This window comes from Lynx canadensis, chromosome D4 (assembly GCF_007474595.2).
Source record: "Lynx canadensis isolate LIC74 chromosome D4, mLynCan4.pri.v2, whole genome shotgun sequence".
NCBI lineage: Eukaryota > Metazoa > Chordata > Mammalia > Carnivora > Felidae > Lynx > Lynx canadensis.
Genome location: NC_044315.2, coordinates 93292056 through 93308446, shown reverse-complemented (window position 1 = coordinate 93308446; position 16391 = coordinate 93292056). Strand labels below are relative to the sequence as shown.

The window sequence follows — 16391 nt, the reverse complement described above, 5'->3', positions numbered from 1 at the left end:
CTTCCGACAGCGCGCCCTCCGATACGTCACCGCGGCGCGCCTCTCGTGTGCGTCATCGCCGCGCGCCGCGCCGCGAAGCCCTGGGAGTTGGTGGGCGCAGATGGCGACGGCGGTGCGGGACGGCGACCCCGGGCCTGCACAGGAACTGCTGGTGGCCTGGAACACCGTGAGCACCGGGCTGGTGCCGCCGGCCGCGTTGGGACTGGTGAGGCCCCGGAAGAGGGCAGCGGGTCCGCGCGGGGTTCCGGGGACCCTGCGCGCTTTACTAGGACGTCCACCCTGGGGTTCGTTCCGCTGCCGAGGCGGCCCTTGCCTAGCGTCGGCCAAGCATCCGTGGGTCGTGGACGAGGGGTAGCGGAAATCCCGCAGCTTCCCCTCCGCTCTGTCCCTTTTCCCGCTTCTCCCCGCGTGTCAGTGCCCTTCCCACCGCTACTCTGTGTCCCCTTCTCACGGTTCCCTGCACTCCAGGCGTCCTCCCGGACCAGCGGTGCGGTGCCGCCAAAGGAGGAGGAGCTCCGGGCGGCGGTGGAGGTTTTGAGGGCCCACGGTCTGCATTCGGTCCTGGAGGAGTGGTTTGTAGAGGTGCTGCAGAACGACCTGCAGGCCAACATCTCCCTTGAGTTCTGGAATACTATCGCCCAGCGTGAGAACTGTGCAGACGAGCCCCAGTGCCTTCTGCTTCTCCTTGACGCTTTCGGCCTGTTGGAGAGCCGCCTGGATCCCTACCTGCATAGTCTAGAGCTGCTGGAGAAATGGACTCGCCTGGGCTTGCTGATGGGCGCAGGCGCTCAGGGGCTGCGGGAAAAAGTCCACACCACCTTGCGGGGCGTCCTGTTCTTTTCCACTCCCAGAACCTTTCAGGAGATGATTCAGCGCCTCTATGGGCGCTTTTTGAGAGTCTACATGCAGAGTAAGAGGAAGGGGGAAGGGGGCACAGACCCAGAACTAGAGGGGGAATTGGACAGCAGGTATGCCCGTCGCCGGTACTACCGGCTTCTGCAGAGCCCGTTGTGTGCGGGATGCGGCAGTGACAAGCAGCAGTGCTGGTGCCGCCAGGCCCTGGAGCAGTTTCACCAGCTCAGCCAGGTCCTGTGAGTACTCGTGCCTGTGTGGCCACGCCTCTGTTCTTGCCTCTGGCTGGCTTTCCTGGGTCCAGCCAGCTGGCTGGGTGGGGTGGGGGGTGGGGTCTCTGCCGATCGTCCTGGGTGTGGCCAGGGGCGGGTCCCCAGGATCCCCTCGCTGTGATTTATACGTTTTGTCTTGGACACAGGTGTGTGTCTGCCACTCACACTAGCCCTGGGTTTCCGCTCTTTGCTTACTCTGAGACCCTAGGGATTGCAAATTTTCTGGGCCACGTAGAATTCTGCTGTGCCTTCTGTAGGCTCCCTGGGGAAGGGATGGTGTTCATCCTCTCTTGTAATTGCAAGAGGTGGGCTTGCTTTTTTTATTCTTTCTAGACAAGTTGGGGATTAGGCTAACACGCTGGGCAAGCAGATTGCTTTTCCAGCCTTTTAAAGAGGAAAGGATTTTGCTGTCGCCGTTAAAGCTGGGTTCTGAGCTGTGAGCCTTTAATCCTTTGTGGTTGCTGGTAATGATCTTGTCACGTTGAGTGAAGCGGCAGCAGCACAGCTGTTGGGAAGGGGGAGGGGCTTCTAGCTGGACTGAGGGAGGGGCCCTGTTGCTGGCGAGGGTCAGGGAGGCCCTGGATGGCTCTGGCTGGTTCATCCCAGATGCAGGATGCCCAGAAATGTTCTCTCTCGTTTTCTCGGGTTCATTTGCCGTCGCTGACCGGGGTCTGCACCCAACGGCATAACTGGTGGCGTCTATGCTCACGTGGTCAGGACGGTGATACATTTAGCTGTTGCTTCAGAGCCATGTTTAAGGAGATGCGGTTTTAGCCCTGAGAGCCACACCCACTCCTCACGTGGGCAAGGCCAGGGTCTCAGCCTGGGCAGAGGGGCCAACTGGGGAGGGCAGGGCTCTGTCCTCCCCAGCAGCTTTTCCTTGAAGCCTTCGGTGCAGAGGGCGCTGGGTGTGAGGGGGAGCAGGGTACTCCGTGTGCTCCACGAGCAGGGCTGTCCTCCAGACACAGGCTGAGTCTGTTGGAGCGGGTCAGTGCGGAGGCTGTGACCACCACCCTGCACCAGGTGACCAGGGAGAGAATGGAGGACCGCTGTCGGGGCGAGTACGAGCGCTCCTTCCTGCGAGAGTTCCACAAGGTAAGGACAGCCTCTCGGGCCCTGTTCCCTGGGGGCTGTAGAACAGGTTTCTGGCCAACCTGACACCCTAGTGGTCTTAGAAGCAGCCACAGTATGGGGACTTGGACGAGCTAGGACCTGGCTGGTGGATGAAGCTGTCTTGGTGCTGGGTGGAAGCTGGCCCTTCCCGGCCTGCCCTTGTGACCGCAAGATAGAGCCCGTGACCTGCTCAGCAAGGTCTGTGAGAAATCACTTGGCTGGAGGCGGTGCCAAGGTCTGGGGTGTCCCGCTGAGGGGCCTCAGGGCGCCCGTGCTGTTGGGGCGTGGTCTGGGGCTCTGCCCTGGTCTCCCTAGAGCCGGGGAGGTGCTGGCCCAACCCTAGGGGACCGTCCAGCCTGCCCCTACTTCCCGCATGTCATTCTCCGCCGGTTCCTGGTGTCTGCGTCCCAGGGCGCAGATTAGCTGTGGTGGGGGTTCAAAGCAAGTGTCTGTACAGCAGCGGTCTGGAGTGGGTGTGAGCCCAGAGGCCTGGCCGGGGCACCTGTGTTGCCCCCAGGTGGTAGAGTATCAGGATGTTGTCATCAGGGGCTGCGTAGTTTGTGGGGGAACGTGTGCATCCTAGGCTCTGTGCGGCTGTTTTGCCTCTAAGTTTACGTGCGTGTGCTCAGAAGGGCCCTTACGTTGTCCCACGTGGTGGGACTAGTCAGGTACGTGGCCCCCAGGGTGTGTCTGTCCACCAGGTCAGAGGTGAGCGTTCTCTCCGTGCTCTGCATCAGGGCCACTGTTGCTAGAGATAAGCCTGGGCTCTGGTGCTCATCGGGTGTGGGGACACATCGATGGGAGGCCTGGGAGGCTCACTTTGGACCCGTTATCCTGCTGGTTTCAATGTGCTCCCAGTGTCCAGGAGCCTTAGAGACTCCCCAAGACTGGCTGCCGTGCGGGTAGCCTCTGCTCCAGCTGGGGTTCGGGCTGGGGTTCATTCAGCTCCTCACCTCCCTATACCTGTGCTCTCCCGACAGTGGATCGAGAGGGTGGTCGGCTGGCTCGGCAAGGTATTCCTGCAGGATGGCCCCGCCAGGCCCGCGTCCCCGGAGGCTGGCAACACACTGCGCCGGTGGCGCTGCCACGTGCAGAGGTTTTTCTACCGTATCTATGCCGGCCTACGCATCGAGGAGCTCTTCAGCATCATCCGAGGTCGGCCCCCTGCCCGCTGAAGTGGCCACCTTCCCCGTGCCTTCGCCATTCAGATCCTGCAGGCGGTCAGGGGCACTTAGGACAGACAGTGGCGTCCCAAGCAGAGCTGGGCCCGCCAGTGGGGCCCCCAGACGGTGCTTCTGGGCGTCCACCCCCATCCTGTCGGCGGCCTCATGCTCCTGCTCTGTCCTTGGGCACTCGGGGGCGGGGCGGGGACTGGAGGGCACATGACCGCCCAGGGACGGCCTGAAGCACCTAGCGGTGTTTCTCATCACTGCTGAGTGGGTCTGGGCCCTGCCGACCTTGTGTCCTTTCTTGCACGCACAGCACGTGCGTGCTTGCACGTGTGTGTGCAAGGGTCCGCACTCTTCCTACAGACTTCCCAGACTCCCGGCCAGCCATCGAGGACCTCAAATACTGCCTGGAAAGGACCGACCAGAGGCAGCAGCTGCTCCTGTCTCTCAAGGCTGCCCTAGAGACGCGGCTCCTCCACCCAGGTGCCTGAGCTGCTGCCCCAGAGGCCAGTCTCCTCTGCCGAGAGGCCTGTGTAGGGTGTGGGTCTGTGCGGTCCTTAGGAGCTCCGCCTCATCCTCCCTTGAAGAGAGTCCTGGGAAATGATGGGTGTGGCCTGGGGCAGACCGCCCAATGAGGGGAGGGCTCGGACCTTGGAAAGTTCCAGGGAAAGCACGTGAGAGTTAGGGGAGAAGGGGGACAGCGTCCCGTGGGTCACAGTGGTATCCTGGGGAGTGAGGTCACAGTGGTGGCCGAAAAACCCACCTGGCCAGGGCGCTGCCGCTCAAGGGACAACTCCTGGGTGCTGCTGTGACTACTGTCCTTTCTCCTGGCCGTAGGGGTCAACACGTGCGACATCATCACCCTCTATATATCCGCCATCAAGGCACTGCGTGTGCTCGACCCTTCCATGGTCATCTTGGAGGTGGCTTGTGAGCCCATTCGCCGCTACCTGAGGTGAGCCCCGTGGCCAAGCTCCAGGCTGCTGCTCGGACCTGGGGTCCTTGTCTCCTGGCTCCATTTGTGCAGCCAAGTTCCCCGTGGGTCCTTGTGGCCCCCAAAACACCAGGGACACTCTGTCCCTCCTGTTGGGCCACATGACCTGGCCACGGCCCGGGCTTCTTCGTCTTGTGGGTGCCACCACGTCCATGGGCAGACACTGGGGACCCCACCCTGCAACCCTGCTCTCTGTTCCCATCCCCTTTTCCTAGTCCATAGAGACCCCGACTCAGCTTTAGCTTACTGACCAAGACCCAGGCTGAGGCCGGGGCGGGGAGGGGACCCCTGTGCATGAACGGCAGTGACTCCCAGGCTGTCTGTCAGAGGACGTGTTTGAGCGGGTGCTGGGGCACAGCTGTCTGGAGACCCCTCGGGACAGTAGAGGCTCAGGGCTGGGGCTGGGAGGCATCTGGAGCTTCCCTGACTCACGTCTGCTGCCTCTTGGTTGGGAAGGCCCTGGCCTAGATCCCGTATTATTTTAGTTCTCGGCGTTCCCGAAAACGGTGGGGTTTATCTTATTATGATCAGTATTACTGTTTTCTGAGAGAAAGTTTGACGGACCCATCTTAAGCACGTGGCCAACGGGGGTGCTGGCTGCCGGGGTGAGGTGGGGTGCCGTGGTATGGGCAAACAGGGAGGGAGGTGCCGTGAAGGCCAGCGGTACTCACATCTGGCAGGACGCGGGAGGACACGGTGCGGCAGATTGTAGCTGGGCTGACGGGGGACTCAGACGGGACGGGGGACTTGGCTGTCGAGCTGTCCAAGACAGACCCGGCGAGCCTGGAGACTGGTCAGGACAGCGAGGATGACTCTGGCGAGCCCGAGGACTGGGTCCCTGACCCTGTGGATGCCGATCCAGGTCAGTGCCACCAGCCCCACCTGGCTCTGGGTTGTGGGGGACGCTCCGGCAAGGCAGGCGTCCGAAAGCTTGAGGGGATCAGTTGTCAGCACCCGCCCCGACCCGCTTCTGCAGGGGGCTCTGGCTGGCTTGAGTGGGCCCACGGTGGCCTGTGTCTCCGTCCAGCTTGCTAGAAGAGCAGATTCCCGGGCGGCCTGTGCACTACCCACCCTGCCCCTCGCCTGGGATCTGGGCCTCACGGGCGTGGCAGGGTGGGGCCCGCGTGGGCACGGATGGTGCTTCCTCGGTCCCTGCGAGATGCCATTGGTGCCGGTCCCCGTGCCGTGCAGGGAAGTCCAGCTCCAAGCGGCGCTCCTCGGACATCATCAGCCTGCTGGTCAGCATCTACGGCAGCAAGGACCTGTTCATCAACGAGTACCGCTCGCTGCTGGCCGACCGCCTCCTGCACCAGTTCAGCTTTAGTCCTGAGCGGTGAGGCCCGCAAGGCGCCAGTGGGCCGCAGGGGGCGCCGCCGCCTGCTCTCCGGTGGGGAGGTGCACCCGTGCTCAGCCGTCACCCTGGAGAGGCCTGGGGGGAGGCCCAGGGGCTCGGGGAACCAGATCCCCGGGAACCCCTGGGCCTCAGCCGGGACGGAGTCCAGGGTCTCGGTGGCCGGAGCTGCACTTCGCGCTTCCCCCCCTGGGGTGTCCCTGCGCTGGGTGGGGGAGGGTACCCGCTCCACTACGGGTGCTGCTTGGGGTGGGGGCGCGCCACGCCCCCTCAGAGATGCGTTCTTCCAGGGAGATCCGCAACGTGGAGCTGCTGAAGCTGCGCTTTGGCGAGGCTCCCATGCACTTCTGCGAGGTCATGCTGAAGGTGGGCGCGCGGGGCTCCTGCCCACCTGGCCCGGCCTCACCCTGAGCCCAGCCCCGGGGCCTTCGTGAGACCTCGTTCCTCCCCCCAGGACATGGCGGACTCCCGTCGCATCAACGCCAACATTCGTGAGGAGGACGAGAAGCGGCCCATAGAGGAGCAGCCGCCTTTTGGGGTCTATGCCGTCATCCTGTCCAGCGAGTTTTGGCCTCCCTTCAAGGACGAGAAGCTGGAGGTCCCCGAGGACATTAGGGAGGCCCTAGAGGTCTACTGCAAGAAGTACGAGAAGCTGAAGGTACAGGCCACACCTCCCTCCGGTGGCAGGTGGGGGCCGCATCCTGACCTGGTGACCCTTCCGAGCAGGCTGTGCAACAGGGCCTGGGTGCGACCCACCTGTGCGGCTCTCTGCTGACACCTGTCCTGTGCCTCTGCGTCGGGGCAGGAGGGCGCAGCCCCCCGTCCTGCTCCCCTCGTCCCTCAGGAGCCTCTGCACGTGTGCGTGCACACCCACACTGGGGGAGGGGCCGGGCCGCTTCTGCCCTCTGCGCCTCCGGGTGGCCCCACCTTCCCCGGGCTTCCTCTTCCGCTGTCTACTCCCTGACGTCTCAGAACTGGGGGCTGGGGCACCGGGCTCGCCCCGGAGAGAGTCAGGGGCCTGTGTGTGCCCCATGGGCGTCTGCCTCCAAGCAGTCTCCAGATTGTTCGTGAAGCATTCGACTTCCAGGACTCTGCCCCGGCCTTGCCACTGCCTGGCTTGCTTCCCTAGAAGCTGCTTTCCCAGAGGATGGCTCAGCCATGCCTTTCTGCTCGGGCCTAATGCACCTGATGTGACGGCCATGCCTCAGCGCGCTTTGTCCTGACTCCAGCTGGATACTAGAGTGGCGGAGCAGGCCCTGGGGCTATGCTGGAGGTCGGGCCTGTGGCCACAGTGTCTCTGCCTCACACCAGAACTCTTGGCCTGAGGACCACGTTGGACACGTGGGTGGCCACACGGCCCACAGAGTGTCCTTGCTCGTGTTTTCTGTTGGTGGCCTTGCGTCTTTCCTGCTGCAGGCTGCAGTGGTGGCTGTACGGTCGTGGGCTTGGAGCTGGAGAGGCTGTCTGTGGCTCTCCTGCTTGTGACCTGGGCAAACTGTGGGTTCTGCTTCCGTTTCCCCCCTACAAGGTGGGGTTCTCTGTTGCCTCCTCCTTTGGAGCTGAGGGGGTGAGGGGGTTACTGAAGACTCCCTTGTGTTGGTCAGCAACAAAGTGCCGTGATCGGGGCTCAAAACAGTGCAGGTGTATCGTGTTAGTTCTGGCAGCGGGGCATCCAGGATCGATCATAGGGCTGCACTCTGTCCAGAGGCTTGAGGGAGGGTTCCTCCTGCTGCTTCCGGCTTCTGGTGGCTCTAGGCATCACTTGACTTGTGGCCACATCAGCCCAACCTCCGCCTCTGTTGTCACAGGGCATTCTCCCTGTGTCTCTTTGTGTCCACATTTCTTACAAGGACACCAGTCATGTTGGATTAAAGGCCCACCCTATTCTAGAATGACCTCACTTGAACGAATTGACGTGTGGTAATCTGATGTCCAGACACAGTTACATTCTGAGTTATCAGGGGTTAGGACTTTAACATCCTTAACTATGAGGGACACAGTTCAACCTATAACAGTCCACCCTGTGCCCCCCCCCCCCCGCCCCAAATTCGTGTGCTTCCCACATGCAAAACACATTCATCCAACATCCCCAGAAGTCTTAAGCCATTCCAGCACCACGTTTATATCACCCCACACCTCAAAGTTTGGTATCTGAGTAGCATCTGAATCGGGCAGGAGCGAGACCGAGCGCAGCTCATCGAGGGCAGTCTCTCTCCGGCTGCGAGCCTGGGAAAGCAGAGCGTGCCTGCGAGGTGTGGCACAGACCCCTCCGTTCTGAGAGGATGACTTCTCAAGGAAGGAGGGGGGTCACAGGCTCAAAGCAAGTCCAAAAGCCAGTGGAGGCACTGTTCTGGGTTCAAGGCTGTCTTCTGTCTGCCCACCCTGCCAGGCCGGGCCGCTGTACTGCAGTTCTCCCGCTGAGCCCTCCTCAGCTGGCCGTCTCTCCGTTTTAGTCCGGGTCGCCGTAAAATTCTCAGGAGCCTCGTCCTCCCTGCAGCTCCCAGTCGTCCAGGCCTTTGGCCGTGGGCCCTCACAGACACCCTTCCTGGACCGCCCGGTCTGTCCTGGCTCTTCTGAGGACGCTGGTCGGCTCCCACGTCAGAGCTCGGGTCTCTGGCGCCCTCTCGGCTCTGTCTCTAGGGCACACAGAGAAGAGCAGCACCCCTGCCTTCGCGCTGGCTCCCCGCCCCCCACCCCCCGCCTCACCCCTGCTGCCGCTGCGAGGCCATCCCTCCCACATTTGCGGAGTCTCCTCAGCTCAGTGTTGGTTCATCGTGCTGGGGTGTGCTTTCTGCCCAGCAGGGTCGTGCTCAGACAGGATCCTGCCACCACATAGCAGGGCCACACTGTCTCCAGTTGGCCGTGGCCTCTTCCTCCTCGTGACACCTCTTGTGGCTTTCCTGGCCGTGTCCCTGCCGACAGTCTCTCCGGGGCAATTCAGGCTCTTAGAGGCATGCAGCCCACAGCTCTTCCAGCCTCTGCCTGTCACCCAGCTCCGTGGACTCACACTTCTGGGAATTTGTTACAGCAGCACCCCCTTCCCGGGACCAAGATGTGTCACTTTCTCGTGGCTGCCATAACAAAGTGCCATGACGCGGGCGCTTGCAACAACGGAGATCTTTTTCTCCACTCTGGAGGCCAGAGCAGAGGTCAGGGCGTCAGCGGGGCTGTGCGCCTCCGAAGGCTGTGGGAGAGGGTCCCTCCGCCTCCCCAGCACCTCCCCTCGGTGTTTCTCGGCCTGTGGCTGCATCCCTGCCATCTCTGCCTGTCTTCACACTGTCTTCCCTCTTGCAAGGGTGCTGACCGAGCTACGTCAGGGCTCGCTGTACTTCGGATGACCTTGTCTTAACTAGGCCCGTCTGCAGCGGCCTCGTCTCCAACCCAGGTCGCATTCTGAGGTCCTGGGGGTTATGATGTTGGACGTCTTTCAGACACCGTTAACTCACCAGCAGCCCTCATTGTTCAGTCCTATCAGATCGTGGTAGTGGAGGGCGTGGGAAGCGGAGCCCTGTCTTCTGTCCACCCTGCTGCCCACTGCCGGGGGGCGGGGGGCGGTGAGGGAGCCCTTCTGTCACCTGGTGCCAGGTGGCGGAGTCTCACTCAGCTGGGCTCAGCCGGGCCCCCGGGCTGCTCGTGCTGACTGCGGCCCTCCCCAGGCCATGCGGACCCTCAGCTGGAAGCACACCCTGGGCCTGGTGACCATGGATGTGGAGCTGGCCGATCGTACCTTGTCTGTGGCAGTGACTCCCGTGCAGGCGGTGGTCTTGCTCTACTTCCAGGACCAAGGTGAACCCACTGGCCCCTGGCTGGCCTGCCCCAGCCTTGCCTCCTGGGGGGGACCAGTGCCAGGCACTGCTCCGTGTGGCCGGCGGGGGGGGGGGGGGGGGGGAGTGGAGGTTGGGGGTGGGACTCGGCCTCCCGGGGCTGCCCCCTGGGAAGGTGAGCGGGCCGTCGAGGCCCAGTGGCTAGTGTTCCCGGCCGCCCCGTGCAGCCAGCTGGACCCTGGAGGAGCTGAGCAAGGTGGTGAAGATGCCCGTGGCCCTGCTGCGGCGGCGCATGTCCGTGTGGCTGCAGCAGGGAGTGCTGCGGGAGGAGCCTGCCGGGACCTTCTCTGTGGTGGAGGAGGAGCGGCCCCAGGACCGGGACAGCATGGTGCTCCTTGACAGCGACGACGAGAGCGACTCCGGCATGGCCTCCCAGGCCGACCAGAAGGAGGAGGAGCTGCTGGTGCGGCCGCGGGCGGGGGCGGGGGCCTGGCTCGGCCTCTGGTGCGGTGGCCGCGCGCGGGGGGGGGGGGGGGGGGGGGGGGGGGGGGTGGCCTGACGGCCGGCCTGGCCTCTGTGTCCCCAGCTTTTCTGGACGTACATCCAGGCCATGCTGACCAACCTGGAGAGCCTGTCGCTGGAGCGTATCTACAGCATGCTGCGCATGTTCGTGGTCACTGGCCCCGCGCTGGCCGAGATCGACCTGCAGGAGCTCCAGGGCTTCCTGCAGAAGAAGGTGAGGGACCAGCAGCTGGTCTACTCAGCCGGCGTCTACCGCCTGCCCAAGAGCTGCAGCTGACGCGCCCACTGCGCCCTTCCCGCGACGTCCCCACCGAGGGAGGGTGGCTGGGGGGGGTGCCCCCCGTGCCCCTGCCCGGCCCCCGGAGTGCAGAGTAAAGCAAATGGTTCTCTATCCTTTCCCTGTCCTGGTGGCTTTGTGGGCCCATCGCGGGCGTGTGGTCCGGGTTTGCCCTTCACAGCGGCCTCTCCAGCTCAGCCTAGCAGGGCCTGGCTCCCTGGGAGCAGGTGCGGGGAAACACACGAGTGTCCGGGCCCAGCCCTGCCTGCACACCTGTCACCGGGCTCCAGGCCCACGGTCCTGGCACATGGACGTCCCTGGCGCACACGAGGGGTCCTGGCACCGCCCCCAGCCCCTGAGGTCCCGGGAGGCAGGGAAGGGCTTTGGCTGGATGCAGGCTGGAGGTCTTCAGAAGCACTGGGCACCACAGCCTGCGGTGCAGGAGGCCCCGTGCTGGCTGGTGGTGCCAGCCTCCTGGGCAACAAAGGCCCTTTGGAACGAGCCTCCGGCGTCCTGTTCCCGCCCACCCGGGGTGCCTTCCCAGGCCTGGAGTCATGCCTGTTGCCCCCAGACACCCTTGGGCAGCCCCCTCCGCCAGGCTGTCTTCTAGTGGCTACCCCCACCTCTCCACTTTGACCTGTTCCCCTGGGGCCCTGGTATCAGTCCTTGACGGGACCCCCTCTCACTCCAGAGTGTCCTGTTGGCCACGGGTTTGGAGAACGAGCGGTAGGACTAGGCACGTAGCCTTAGCAGTTCCAGGATTCTGGCGAGCCGGTGTTTGCCTCGCTTGGGCTCCACCCACCACCAAGGCTGCTGTGCTGTGGTCACTAGGAGAGGGGCTTCCCGCTTTCCTCTGAGTTCTGCTGGAGGCCCAGAAGGCTCTAACACCCACCGTTCCCTCCAGGCGGAAGGTCACCTGGCATGGGGCTGAGTTTACTTCCGTCATCCTAACCCGGATGCAAAATGACCCGGATGCAAACCGGCTAGACGGGTCTGGCGGGGCAGCGGGTCAGCTCCTGGGCACAGGCACACGTCCCTTTGGACTTGGTTTGTTAACAAAATGTGAGAAAAACAAAAAAGCTGCATCTTGGGTCACAGCGTCACACAACAGGCACAGAGGTGTCCCAGAAACTGCTGGCTGGTCCCCAAGGAGGGTTCAACACTAGGAGGGGACACCTGTGTCAGAGGAGTCAGGGAGGTCCCCAATGACAGGGAGTCAGCCAGGGCCCCTCTGCACCCTTGCCCCTGGTGCCCTGTGGGGTCATCCGTGGTGTGGGACAACTCCCCCTGCTGCCTGTGTGGTTTGCTGGCCTAGGTCCTTAGGGGAGGGGGGAGGCCGCCTCTGGACGGCGAGGCCAGGGAGGAGGCTGAGGTTAAGTCCCACGAGGCCAGCCTGCAGCTAAGTCCCTCAGGCAGGAAGATGCAGAGGAAGAAGCCCTCAGGGCAGGGCAGGGCAGGGGGGCTCTGATAAACGACACAGATTGGGAGCCTCAGATGCTACCTGTAGCCTTTTCTCAGCCAGAAGCGCCTAGCGGCTGTGGCTGTGGGAGGGCCTGTGGGCAGCGCCCCCACCTCCTGGGGGATTCGGAGAGCCTGGCGGCTCCTCCGGCCTCCGGCATTGCTGAGCTGGGGGCGGGATCCTCCCCGAGACCGCCAGTGCGAGGGAGGGCAGCGAGCACAGGCCCATGCCTTGCCCCTTCTTGGCCCCTGCTCCTGGCAGCCTTGGGGGAAGGATGGTGGCATGGGTCAGCTGGGTGGGGCCCAGGCCTCACCTGGGCTGTCACAGTCCCTGAGAAACAGGCCTCCCGCTGTCTGCTGAGGGCCCCCCAGGGTTTCCGGGTCATTGTCTCCACTATCCCAAGAGCCTAAGGGTGATCACCCCCTTCCCTGTAATGCACCATCCCCTGAGGCTGGATCCAGTAGGGCACTGGGGAGCAGCTCCCAGGCCCCCAGCCACCCTACCTGCTTCACCCCGGGGGTTGCCTGCCCAGGTCTCCTCTGCTCCCACACAGAAGTTCAAGTGAAGCTCCGGCTGAAGCCCGGCCCACCCCCACACACCTCCCAGACCCCCGATTCCCCCACCACCCCACCCTGCTCCACAGCCCTATTGTGAGGTCAGCGCCTTCCAATGGGTTCCGTCCAGAGGTGTGTGGTGGGGTTGGGGGCTGGACATGGCCCCCTGTCCCCAGCCTGACTCCTGCCTGGCTGGCGGCCCTCTCGGCCTGATATGTCTGTCCCTTTTGCTCATCCCTGCTGCAGGTGCCTCCTCCCGTCCCTGAACCCCGCCCCAGCCAGGGCCCCTCCTGGGGTGAGGGGCGGCCCCGGGGGCCCTCCACTGGCAGGTGACGAGGGCCCCTCGGCCACACGGGCCCTGTCTCTGCAGCTGGAACGTACTGTGAGTGCAGCCTCGGCCTCAGCCGCGAGGCCCTCATTGCCCTGCTGGTGGTGCTGGCGGGCGTTGGTGCCAGCTGCTTCTGTGCCCTCGTCATCGTGGCAATTGGTGCCATGCGAGCCAAGAGGTGTGTAGGCCCCGGGGCGGGCAGGGTGGGTGAGGGCCACGGGGCCCTGCTGGGAGAGGGGCCTCTGCCCCGGGTGAGATGTCAGCCAGAGCTGGGGAACGCTATTTCCCGGACTGGGCTGTGAAGAGGTGGGGTGCGGGAGGGGCACTTCTGGGCTCCTGGGGGCCAGCTCCCCTGCTCCAGGACTCACACCTTCCTTTGTCCCCCAGACATGAACATGCCTCCCGCAGACACATGGACAGCAGGTGAGTAACCTCAGGGGAGGACCCCACGGGTGAGCTGTGCCCCTGCTCCTGCCCCACTGGGAGGTGTGGTCACAGATGCATCAGGGGCACTGACCTGAGAGCCAGGCCTGCCCTGGGAGGGGGTTAAGTCCTCGGGAGCCCGTGCTGGTGACTGCCTGCAACAAGCCTGACCCAGCCCGTGTCGTGCAGGATGGTGGGGCACTTCGGGGTCCAGGAAGATCACACGGATCTGCACACATTGCATGTGGAGTCCCACCTCATGGACCCTGACCTGGAGGTCTCCCTGATGCCTCCCCTGGAGGCTCACGGCCTCATAACCATCCCCATGGACCCGATGGCCCCAACTCTGACTCTAGAGGAGACGTCCCCTCTCACCCCCCCCACCTGAGTAGGGCTGCGGGCAGCCTAGGGTAAGAGAATTAAACGGTATTTAGTGCTTCTGCCCTGTCCTCTCTGCGGGCTCCTCCTAGAGCCGCTGTGCGGCTGCGTGAAGGGGTGGGGAGGGGTCTGTGTGCACCTAGGTCATCTCCTTTATCTTGGATGGCGGGTGTGTGTGTGTGTGTGTGTGCGCGCGCGAGTGTGCGCTGCCTGCACAAGTGCCCGCCGTCTGCCCTTCAGGGCAGGAGCCACAGCCCTGGTGTTTCCATCTCCTCCTGCCATGGCCTCCGTCTAGCTCCTCCCGGCATCGTCCTGCTGCCTTGCCCCACGAAGTTGGCATGGCTCCTGGGCCCCTGCCCACCCCACCCCCACCCCACCCCGGAAAACCCCAGGACAGGATGTGCAATTCTGGTGACTCCAGAGGAGCAGCATTTGACTGGAGAACTTGGGCTGGTGCCTGTGCCCTACCCACACTGTCTCCTTGAGGTTCTAGGAGAATCCTCATAGGGCCAGGTAGGGCAGACATGACGGTTTCCAGGTATGCAGTCCCGCTCCACCCTACGGCCTATCCCCTGGGCTCAGGCTCCCATCATGTACTCCTGACCCCACCAAACATCCGCTATGGAGATGGGACCATCCCTATACGGGGGGTGCGGGGAGGGGGCCCACCGTGTGTGTGCTAGGGTCACTTTGCTGGGCAGGAGACAGGCAGGGACGAGTGAGCAGTGAGGCCCCTGGGTCCCATTCCATGCGTGGCATCCATGAGTTTGATGGGTGTGTGTGTGTGGGGGGGGGGGGTCATCCAGCGGCTTAGGCCTCAAGGGGGGCACAGGGTGGTGGATACCCCAGGAGAGGAGAGGTGGGGCTTCTCACCGCCGCAGTTGGCACAGAGCCAAGAGGAGCCCGGCTCCGGGACAGGTGGCTGGCAGTGCAGGGTGCTGGCTATCCGCCCAGCCCCCGCCCTGGGCGCGGGGACCAGCCGTGGAACAGGAACTGCCGGCACTCGGGCTGGAGAATTAATATTTGTGCAGGCGCGGCAAAGACGCACTGGCTACGTGAACGCACGGGCAGCAGGCCTTGAGCTCTGCCCCCATGCGGAGCCTCTCCTCTCTCTCGCGGCGGCCGTCGCCGATGTTGCTGCTGCTGCTGTCGCCGTGGTCAGTCTGGGCCCAGTTGTCGGCCGCGGCCGCCTCCTCGGGAACCCCAGGCACCCCGGACTGCCCGGAGGCGTGCGCGTGCGCGCCGGGCGGCCAGGCCAACTGCTCGAGGCGCGCGCTGCCCGCCGTGCCTGCGGGCCTGAGCCGGCGCGTGCGCGCGCTGCTGCTGGACCATAACCGTGTGCGCGCGCTGCCGCCCGGCGCTTTCGTGGGCGCTGACACGCTGCTGCGCCTGGACCTGCGCGAGAACGGGCTGCGCTGGGTGCACGCGCGGGCCTTCTGGAGCTTGGGCGCGCTGCAGCAGCTCGACCTCAGCGCCAACCAGTTGGAGGCGCTGGCGCCCGGCACCTTTTCGCCCTTGCGCGCGCTGCGTTCCCTCTCGCTGGCAGGCAATCGGCTGGCGCGCCTGGAGCCGGCGGCGCTGGGCGCGCTCCCGCTGCTGTACGCGCTCAGCCTGCAGGACAACGAGCTGCCTGCGCTCGCGCCGGGACTGCTGGCCGGCCTGCCCGCTCTCCGCGCACTGCGCCTGCGCGGCAACCCTTGGGTCTGCGGCTGCGCGCTGCGTCCGCTCTGCTCCTGGCTGCGCCGGCACCCGCGGCCGGCGCCAGGTGAGCCCTCCGGGTGGGGGTAGGCGGGCCGGGAGCCACGGCCACGGTCCCCGCCGCCGCCACCTGACTGTGCACCTGTGTCCCGCAGAGGCCGAGACGCTGCTCTGCGTGTTGCCAGGGCGCCTGACGCTCAGACCCTTGACCGCCTTAACGGACGCCGCCTTCAGCCACTGCGCGCAGCGGCTCGCCCCCCGGGACCTGGCTGTGGTCTACGCGCTCGGGCCCGTCTCCTTTCTCGCCAGCCTGGCCGCCTGCCTGGCGCTGGGCTCCGTGCTCACCGCCTGCCGCACGCGCCGCTGGCGCGCCACCGCCCTCGGCCCGCTGAGGAGAGCGCTGGACCCTGGCCCCGGGAGCCCCGCGGCCGCTGCTCAGGACTGAGCGGGCCTTGGCTGTTCTCGAATCTTCCCCTGTCCCCTGCCCTTCTTCACTCTCCCTGCAGGCGTCAACAAGCGACACAGACAAAGTTCCGTGACATTCCTTTAGACATCACCACTGCACACACCGGGTCAGGGGGCGGCGCGCGCCGGGCCCCCGGGCGGAGGGGCAGCGCGCGGCTGCGCACGGGCCGCATGGGGAAGGCACGCGCTCGACACGGGAAGGGCTGGGCCTGTACAGGTTGGCGGGCAGGGCTGAGGACAGTCCCGAGCCAGTGTGGTGGTTGGCGGGGGCGGGGAGCCTATCTTGGGCTGCGGGCCGGAGGACGCGAATAGCTGGCCCAGCCCTCGTGGGGACTGGAGAAGGTCGGAGGCAGTGGGGGATCCCCAGCGCGCTCCTAGGAGGCAGCTGCCAGCTGAGGGTCAGAGTCTGCCGCTGGGGGACGGGCAGGGCCAGCTGGATGGATAGGGTCAAGCGGAGAAGGGAAATGGGTCAGAAAAGAGGGGTGGAGCTGAGGCTGCCAGGAGCAGGCGCTGGAGGAGGGGGTGACCCAGCCAGTTGGGGCCTCGCACCCCCACTGTGGCTCTGGTAGTGGCTGGAGAAGGATGGGGCTTCAGTCTCTGCTCCAAGCCCCTCTGGCCAGGTTAGCCCCTCTCCCCACTGCTTAGAGACCCCAGGGCCCTGCCTCTGCCGGAGTGCCCTGTGGCCCTGCCCAGCCAGCTCAGCTCTGGCCTGTCCTCAGCCGCTCTGGTCCGAGCCTCGGTCCAGCGGGGGCTGCCCGCCAGGCAGCAGGGC

General features: G+C 64.7%; 3 protein-coding genes across 3 annotated transcripts; all 3 read left to right on the top strand.

Moving 5' to 3' along the window:
- Positions 1–61: 61 nt before the first annotated feature.
- On the top strand, positions 62–10433 carry ANAPC2 (anaphase promoting complex subunit 2). The gene is made up of 13 exons (XM_030293035.1): positions 62–205; positions 469–1091; positions 2087–2219; positions 3218–3392; positions 3770–3889; positions 4244–4361; positions 5081–5262; positions 5592–5733; positions 6042–6117; positions 6206–6409; positions 9408–9537; positions 9743–9978; positions 10102–10433. The coding sequence occupies exons 1-13, from the start codon at positions 101–103 to the stop codon at positions 10312–10314; spliced, it is 2457 nt and encodes an 818-aa protein (XP_030148895.1). The 5' UTR covers positions 62–100; the 3' UTR covers positions 10315–10433.
- A 2034-nt stretch (positions 10434–12467) lies between these two features.
- Positions 12468–13602, top strand: TMEM210 (transmembrane protein 210). The gene is made up of 4 exons (XM_030293038.1): positions 12468–12573; positions 12698–12833; positions 13043–13078; positions 13268–13602. The coding sequence occupies exons 1-4, from the start codon at positions 12486–12488 to the stop codon at positions 13464–13466; spliced, it is 459 nt and encodes a 152-aa protein (XP_030148898.1). The 5' UTR covers positions 12468–12485; the 3' UTR covers positions 13467–13602.
- Positions 13603–14548: 946 nt separating this feature from the next.
- LRRC26 (leucine rich repeat containing 26) lies at positions 14549–15684 on the top strand. The gene is made up of 2 exons (XM_030293037.1): positions 14549–15221; positions 15310–15684. Exons 1-2 carry the CDS (start codon positions 14549–14551, stop codon positions 15597–15599), a joined length of 963 nt encoding a protein of 320 aa, XP_030148897.1. The 3' UTR covers positions 15600–15684.
- Positions 15685–16391: the final 707 nt, after the last annotated feature.